Source organism: Lentinula edodes, assembly GCF_021015755.1.
Source record: "Lentinula edodes strain Le(Bin) 0899 ss11 chromosome Unknown C8R40scaffold_18, whole genome shotgun sequence".
NCBI classification, from domain to species: Eukaryota; Fungi; Basidiomycota; class Agaricomycetes; order Agaricales; family Omphalotaceae; genus Lentinula; species Lentinula edodes.
In genome coordinates this window covers 732,417-741,188 of record NW_025764324.1, presented here as the reverse complement: position 1 = coordinate 741,188, position 8,772 = coordinate 732,417, and the positions used below count along the sequence as shown (strand labels likewise).

General features: G+C 46.9%; 3 protein-coding genes across 3 annotated transcripts; 2 read left to right on the top strand and 1 right to left on the bottom strand.

Annotated features, from left to right (window-relative positions):
- Positions 1–856: 856 nt before the first annotated feature.
- C8R40DRAFT_1170898 (uncharacterized protein) lies at positions 857–1,681 on the bottom strand (the record flags this gene model as incomplete). Its single annotated transcript, XM_046231606.1, has 5 exons — positions 857–1,192; positions 1,243–1,306; positions 1,364–1,388; positions 1,471–1,550; positions 1,617–1,681. 5 exons carry the CDS (start codon positions 1,679–1,681, stop codon positions 857–859), a joined length of 570 nt encoding a protein of 189 aa, XP_046086383.1.
- A 2,427-nt stretch (positions 1,682–4,108) lies between these two features.
- Positions 4,109–4,677, top strand: C8R40DRAFT_1069729 (uncharacterized protein; the record flags this gene model as incomplete). Its single annotated transcript, XM_046226148.1, has 3 exons — positions 4,109–4,121; positions 4,179–4,252; positions 4,345–4,677. The coding sequence occupies 3 exons, from the start codon at positions 4,109–4,111 to the stop codon at positions 4,675–4,677; spliced, it is 420 nt and encodes a 139-aa protein (XP_046086382.1).
- Positions 4,678–6,751: 2,074 nt separating this feature from the next.
- On the top strand, positions 6,752–7,782 carry C8R40DRAFT_1069728 (uncharacterized protein; the record flags this gene model as incomplete). Its single annotated transcript, XM_046226147.1, has 3 exons — positions 6,752–6,820; positions 6,878–7,318; positions 7,378–7,782. 3 exons carry the CDS (start codon positions 6,752–6,754, stop codon positions 7,780–7,782), a joined length of 915 nt encoding a protein of 304 aa, XP_046086381.1.
- Between the last annotated feature and the right edge of the window lie 990 nt (positions 7,783–8,772).

The following is an 8,772-nucleotide window of genomic DNA, read 5'->3' as shown; positions in this document are numbered from 1 at the left end:
CATCATGGCGAGAATATCATGAAGTAAGTTATAACGAACCTTAGCAATCTGCGCAGTTTTCGAAACATCCCGGAGCAAAAACAATGAGAAAATCGAATTATTGTTTTGGGATTAGAAGCATACATCTCGGCGTCCAATCTTCTCAGTTTCCTCACGTGAACTTTCGTGGAATACCTCAGTAGCAACAATAGTTTTCTGACGAGGCTCATAAGAAAAGCAGGTCGGTCGAAAAAATTAGTTCTTACCTCGACCGTGAAAGTTTTGAGCGTGTTCTGATCCATTGTTAGTTGTTTGTAAGAGTCCTGAGCGAACACGAGTGGGCAAGGGCTGACAATCTTATGAGCCTATTTACCTCGTGAAAGCAGATCGCAGGTAGAGGGAGGGTGTCAAGTCCTGGGATGCAATGCATATGCGAAGGTTTGATATATATACGCTTGCTCCCACCACGTGGATCGCAGCGATATCGATTACAGTGTACATGTCGCGATTTGTATCACGAATCATGATCATTTGTGTCGTTCTGCCGTACGAGCAAAAAAAACGAGGTCAATAGAAGGGAGGAAGGAATATTAAACGCCTTGGTCCAAGATCTGAACGCCGCACAGTCCGGGGAGTATCCTAGCGTGGCACCTCACCATCGTCCCAAGGCAGGACTTCGACGAGCTCGCACCTGGCTCTGGAGCCGTTGCTGCAGACCTAGGCCCCACCCAAACGCCCGTCTATCGTTACTAAACCTGTTACAGGCCCAGATATGAGAAAGTTCGTTGGTGGCTTACTTTTCCCCAACAAAACTTGTCTTCCAACGATAATTCCAACCGTGATCCATGTACAAGCTACGACTATAGTCCACAGGCCGCTATCTCTCAGTCGGGATACGCTTCTTCCCCAATCGCACTAAGAACGTGGAGGGGAGTGTCGATGTTGTCGATGAAGTTTCTGTTGGGGTGTTGGATCCTGGCGTGCGGGAGCAAGAGTTATCGGCCTTGGAGTCAGAAGAATGAATGACGGAAGAGAGGGTGGTGGAAATGCAGGCGCTGTCGATGCAGCCGGTCGAAATCACAAATTCCATGTGCCCGAAATCTGACGCGTAGGAGAGGGAACTCCCAGTTCCAGAGCCAGAGTCTTCCCTAGAAGTTCCGCCGACATTGTCTTCTTCGATTGTCCATGAGATTGCCCCAGCGCTTTCTCCCTCCTCATACGTTAAAAGACATTCATTTGTTCGAAGGAGTTTCGGCGATGTACATGTGGGGCATCAGACGTTACAGAGGGTGTAAATGGTGGCGGCGTCGGCTGGCGTCGGTGGAACCTACAGAGTGGAATTTTGGGGCACAGAGCAGGCTGCGATCTAATTGCGCCTATGCACGAGTTGTACTCGAATACAAGACGGTCTAGGGACGAACGAAAGGATCGTGTATTATAACGTAAGGTAATTAAGGAAAGGCCTCACTAGTCATGTGACATTCAACTCACCTCTATCGCTTCGCTCATGATCAAACTCAAACTTGGCACCACCTACGGAGTCGAACTCGGTAGCGGCCAAAGTCTTAGCTCTACAACAACTGTGGCCTTCTAGGTCATCGTGGACTTCTACTGGAAAAGGCACTTCGCAAACTTACATGCTGTCTAAATTTTCAGCTAAATTGGAACGAACACTAGGAAGGCGGGTAGCATTGGGTGACATCTGGATCGCCAGTGGAACTGGCAGCGACGTATACTTTTTGAGGTTTCAATTTGGATCTTTGCCTTTAGCTTTGTTTCATTCAAATGTCGCGCTTTCGTTCAGGCTTTTCATTCTGTATCACTAATGCTACTCGAGTCATGTCTTCCTGGCCGTCTTGATTCCGAGCAATCTTGAAGGGATCGTCGACTCAGCTATTGACCATACAGAATGCGAGAAAAGAAGGTGCAGTGTTTGAGGTATTCGTCCTGTCCGTATGAGAACTTTCTCGTGTACTTGCGCTTAGTTCTGCCATGATTCAACACTCACGCGATACGAGGTGAGGGTCAAGAACGCGCGGTCAGCTCCCTTGTTTCTCTCATTCACCTTCTCTTTGTGGTTCTCTTGCAACCTGCGACACGAACCGCGCAAGAAAGACCGGCACCAGCTTCTAGCAAAAATTCTGGAAGCACCAGTTCTGCTGGAGTTATCAGTCATCAATGTGCCTCCAGTCCCACTAGAATCCATCATTCCAGCTGTTGCTAAGCCTCCCATGCAGTACCTATACACCTGTGACATTGAAAATTTAACATTGTTACTACAGTGAAGAAGTTCCCTAGCACACCCACTGAACCTCCGTCTCTGTCTGGTTTGGTATTGTTGGCAGACCGGAATGGGGCTATGCACTACGCGTGTTAGTACGATGCCCTTATCCTAGGTCTGTCATTGTCAGTGTACCGCCTTCACTTAACGGGCGGGAATTAAATTGATGGATAGTAGGGAAGCGGATAATCTGTGGCTTGACTAGGAGGAGGAAGATGAGGTTTGAGATGGACCAGTAATCAAGGGGAATAAAAATTCGGATAAGACTAACGCTATAAACGATGGGAAGAGTGCAGAGAGTACTGCCACCATCGCAAAGCGACAGGTGATTGGCACTGAGCGCGCGAAATCCGAGCTCCGCGCTATCAGCGCCTCTATCCATCGCTCCCGCCACTTTCTCTTTAACCTGCGCCTTGTCTCGCGCCGTCCCTCAACGCTCCAACGTCTCGCCTCTCTCAACACTCTCACGTCCCGCATATTCCAACACTGTAACGTCCCGCCTTTTGTCCTGTTCTCCCGCGCCTATCCGCCCCTCCCCAATTTTGCTCCTCATCTCCACACAACCCTGATCTCTACTTCCACTCGTCTATCCGTTCCCTCGCGACTTCGGTAGATGACACCACGATCCGCTGAGCAATTGCGTGCCTTGTACGCTTCTCGAAGAGCGTGCGGCGTATCGTTATCCGACGGCCCAGGTTTCCTATACGCGTTCGTTGACCATGGCGATCTGTGGAAAATCGGGATGTCCGCCAATTACGAGCGACGGAGAGCCGAATGGGACCGCCAGTGCCCGAGCATTGGCAGAATTTGGCTGCCACCCTTGCGCGTTCCGAGGAGGAGGAGATCTGGTAATCATTTGTGCTATCTCCTCTGAACGTGCTCATCCCTCTCAAGAATCTCTAGCCCATATTCTACTGGAGCTAAAGTGCCTTGATAGACCTCGCCTCTGGTGCACACGATGTACGTATTTCTTATTTACTATCACTCTATCTTAGTGTCTACCTCAATTAGGTGGTAGGAATCACATTGAAAAATTCACCTTCCTTGGAAACTGGAGACGCGTTTGGCGAAGGAAAATTCGGCCAGTGCTTGTGCGCGCTGCATCTTTATAAAGGTGCGTTTTTTTCTTTCTACGCTCGTTAATCTACTAACTGACAACTTCGCAGACTTGAATAGCTATAAATTTCACTACGTACACATTGATATATACTCTACCTAGTTGATATATAACCCAGTACGGCCAACAGATGTGCCTTCCAAATTCCTCCAAATGCCCATGGCCCCCAAGATAAGTCTTTCGTATAATCATTATACATCATCCTACTAACAATAATATGTGCCTAGCTCATATCTCTCCCTCCCACCCTACCCTCCTCCCACCCTACCCTCGCATGAATTAATTATCAAGACAGATGTACATACATATTACCTGTGCAAATGAATCGAATCTCAATCTCTAAGTCACTCCCGAAATCAGTAGACTCTCACGACATCCCGACATCAGCGACATCCAAACGTCCCGATATATCGATGTCGGATACGTCCCGACGTCCCGACGTCCCGACATCGGGTCACCATAAGCTGGGCGAGCTTATTTTGAAAAAGCGCATGCTTTGCGCGAGGCTATTTATATGTGAAAATTCTGAATTATTTCTGGTAGAATATTGGGCCACTATCTATACTAAGCTCTCAATTTTCTCTGTATTTCCTCCAACAGCTTTCAATGGAATAATTTTGGATAAACGGTCCCCGAATAGATTGAAAAATCGGCTCGCATTATGTCAAAATAGGATTGTGAATATTAATGGTAGGTTTTTCATATAAATTGCAGTATATTAGTACCATAACATGCAAACAAATTGTGAGCAAATATTAACAATTTTCGGGGCTCGGTAATCTGAATAATTTTGTACCAAAGCTCACTATAAAACCAACCTTTCGGTCGCGAGAAAATCGGCTAATCCCCGCAGTGTAGTCCGTTGCCCTCCAACGGTACGTCCCACTAAATGATCCCGACCGCAGCACCTAATATACACGGTTGAAAATTTCAGGATAAAACTTTCAACAATGTATATTACGCGCAGCGGACAGGATCTAATCCTATCCAAGAGTCCCTGCCGTTCAAGCCCGACGTCGTCCTGTCCTGCAGGAAAGCCAATCCTGAGTTTTCCTTCGAACCTCAACAACTTTCAAAAGCCTCGAAGAAAACCAACAGAGATAGGAAGAAGACCTGGTTCTCACCTGATCCTGGTAACGATCCACGCGATCTGATAGTCGAGCAGACGAACCAGCGGACCCTCCAACGACTTCGGCCTAACATAAGACCTAGTCCTGGTGTTTCGACTCCACCAACTTGGACTCCGAAACCGATCATCAGCCCTCTTGCGATGGTTCTTGATCGCCTCGTGCGATTATAAGAGAAAGAAATTCAGGTAGGAGAGAGCGCCTTTATTGATACAGAGAAAAAGTCGTTTCTAGCTTCCTTTCAGATTCGATTCGTCTTACACCCATGATTGAATGTTCACTATGCACTATGTATTTATGAACAGCATAATTTTATGGAATAGGAACTGCTTGCCTAGGTTAAGAAGGCTTGGCGGCGCGAGCTTGAGCAGTTTGAAGCTGAGTGTCGGTCGTATGGAGTGGTATCGATGGTGGACGAGAGGAACGAAGAACAACCGTGAGAATGTTCCAAAATTGTAACTGTTCTTGCCATCGATGCCCACATAGGGGCCACCAACTCCCAGTGTCTACGTACCTTCATTGTTTGACTACTCATAGGGAGTGCTTCTTTCTAAGAGCAAAGCCGTCTACCACTGTCTACTTATATGAACCGTACCAACCAGATACAGTATTGAGTCACAGTGGTAGTAGACACTGGTTATTGCCATTGACTTATGGTGCGAGATTAATGCGGAAGATAATGCCATTACCAGGAAACGTCCATACAGCAATTCTGTTACATAAATCACAACTTGGGTCGTTCGAAAAATGAATCGAAGTAGGTTCAGCCCTTGAGCAGCAGACCACCAACACCTTCTCTTTATTTCACAGTAACTCCCATCTATGTGAGGATACGATAGAAAGCGACAGAATCGGCTCGACCCAGCTACAACACTGCACATCAAATGAAAAATGATTAGACATGGTCATTCATCTGACATTTGGGGTCTGCTTTACCTGTGATTCCAACAGACCAACCCATATCGAGAACCTTGTTCATGAAGAATCATAAACAAGCGATATTATACCGCGGCGGTTTCCTGGCGGTTTCTCTTGTTCAGAGCTTCGGGTTTGGGGATCCGGGATGCAGCAGGCCCGTGATGTCGAACTTCTGGAATCAGTCTCAAGCAGGGAATTAGTCTCGAACAGACATTCTCATCGCATTAGAAGTGTATAAGTCCAAACCGCTGCAAAGTATACCACGTTCGATGCGCAAACAATGAGTGAAGGACTTTTAGACGGACCATGAGTTTTTGCCCTGTCTGTGAATTATTTGTGGGTCCAGTTTTATAGTCAGTCATTTTGGTAAACCACCATCATGAGCCTACGATCAACATGCCCATTCGCTGCGTTCCAAGAACCAGCTGCTATCGTGCTATTGTACCTCTAGCCGAACAAACGCGTCATCATTTTAATCAGTCCGAAAGCATTGCGTTTGGGAACTGGATGGTTCTATGAACAAGGATGTAGACGTGTGATTGTTCTGATAGATCTGGTTAGATGAATTGAAGCTGGAAAGCACGGTGAAAAAATGACTCACCTCTTTGAATTGCCTCCTTGTTCATTCCGCCGTGTCGGGGTCTCCGAGGAAAATGTGGCGCGAGGGCGAGGCGGTGAACGACGGCGTTCATTTGCGAAGATTTCCAGGAAAGAGCAAAATCATTACACACAGGTACGGGGATCATTTATCGTTCTGCATATATTTGCAGCATGGAAAGCGCAAGTTGGGCAAGGTTAGGCATTTGGCGGATCCGTGGCAAGCAACGAGCTGAGCTAGCCAATTTCAGTCAGCTCAAAACAAGTCAAAAGTTCCAGAGCGCTAGAAGGTTTCGAAAGGGCTGGTGGAAAAAGATGGGCAGTAAGCGAGGTTGTAACAAGAGGTCAAAGCGGCTTTCCCAATCTTTGGGACAACAAATACCAAGTACGATCTTCAAGCTGTTCAGCTCCTTATTGAGAAGATACCGATATGATCTGCAGCTGCACGATGAGTACGCGTTGTAAGTATATTAGATGATACCACGGAAGAAGGTACTTACGTGTATCGCGTTTAGACGAGTCATCGAGAAAACGAGTGATGTTTAATTCTCAACTCGTCAACTTGCTAGATAACCAGTCTGAGGCTTTGGAGCGACAGAGGGTCCTTGATCATGATTTCAATACAACAACTTTATACCATGAACGGTATAAAAAGACAGACCTTGGTGGCGTACTTTGGTAAAACCTATTCTTGGACTACATTCTCTTCTCAATCAACACAGGGTTTCCAGCATGTGTTCATTCCCGGTTGGAACTGTTCCGCTTTTGACAACAGATTCTACATTTGTCCCACCCATCACAGTAAGCGAGGCAACTCGTCGTTCAACGATGTTGAAGAATGAGACTGACCTAATCTAGGGCAAGGGTCCTCCATTCAGACATTTGTTGTCCACGGTTGAGGCGCCACGACTTTTCATGCTAATTGAGCACGATGCTCTCCCGTCGTTCTCCTCAGACCCTCTGTCACTGCTCCCCGAGTGCGCGCACTTGACGAGCTTTGATTCGATACCATCTACCCCTCTGCACACGCTGATCTCGCTCGGTCTTGACACGGCCAAGCCGCAGGCTCTTCACGCTAAATCCAATGTTCAACTTGACGCAGTTACACGATACATCTGCAATGTTGGATTCGGGGGTGCTGGTAAGGGTGATAGACATGGACATTATCCTACACCGCACGGTACAGTCGCCAGGACGAAGGAATCCCCTGGTACCTTCAACGCAGCATCAAACATGGCTCGGAAGTTTCAACTTGATGACGGCGACTGCAAAGACATTTTTATCCGTTGCAAAACAACGGTGAGCATTACGAACATCTCCTGACCACCACATCTAATTCTCGATGATTATGTTTTCAGGATAAAAACATAACCAATGAGAATTATACAAAGGGACAGGAAAGTCAGTATCCGCAGTCCCCATCTCCTAGCTCCGGAGATGTGGTCCTGTCCTGCTGGGAAACTGGTCCTCAGTTTTCCTATCATGGGCGCAACCTGGGAGCATTCAGCCCCATCCCTTGCCAAAGGGGTTCCTCGACAATCCCTGATCGCGAGAACGATCCGGTTGTGCGCCAGCATGTTGGGCAATGCTACACTCGACAGATACAAAACAGTTGTTATGCACCACGTATGCATAACAAAGTCTTGACGCTGGACCCATTGAATGTACCCCAGGTTCAGATGAGAAAAGTTGAGGACCTGGAGAAGGTAACAGATAAGTTAGTGACGGGGGTACCGGCAGGATCGCTACTGTTTTCCAAGTAGATTTAATCCACGAATGTTCAAGAATTATTGTGAATAGATCTGTATGAGAACGGAGAACGTTCGAGGAAAGCATCATCTTAAATCATCGTAGAGGAGATGAGATGAGATAACAACTTGAAGGCGTGGGAGTGCCGCATGCAAAGTTTTCAACATTGCTCATCATGGAAGATCGATGATTACTATCTTTGGACATGCTTCAAGTTTTCAAGTTTATTTCCTATCTGCATCGATATGTCAGGCAGTTTTTACCTTCAATGACTGCTCCTCATAGTTGAGATTGAGTCATTCTTCAGAGTGTACAAGTTGCTGCCGGTGCAGAGCCCACTGCTACTGCACTTGTCAAAACGCCTTGTTATACAACGAAATACTACGAAACCCTTTCAATATCGACACCACTCATGTATAAACCTGAAATACAAGTTATTGATATAAGATAGAGTCCCATTCCATCCTAACCGAGACATACTGGCACAACCCATTCAAAAAATCCTAATCTCCCAATAACTCAAACACCAAAGGACTAACCCTCAACTACCCAACAACATCCCACGTCTCCACACACTCCCCCGGCTCCCTAAACACCCTCAACATTATTCGAAACGGCAACACCCCTCTCGCTTTATACACCCTCATTTGCAACTCGTATCCTTTCTGTTCCGATTCCGTCATGCGCCTGAGCACGACGGACAATGTGGTGGACCCTATAAATCCCACGGATCCGCGTTTGTTGGATTTGAAAGATGTGTAAGAGGTGTATGAGGCATTGGAGTGATTCAGCCAAGGTGTTTTGGGTGTTTTGGGTGTAACAGAAGAAGCAGTTGTTGTGGGTGTCCTCGTTGTTATAGATGATGACACTGAAGAATCAAGAGCCAAAGGACGCGCGATAGCAGATGGAGACTGCGCCGTGGTTGAAGAGTCCGCGAAATCAATAAATGGTCAGGCTCCGCAGTCAGAGGTTTCGTGTCGAAATTGTCTGCTGATTTAAGTCCA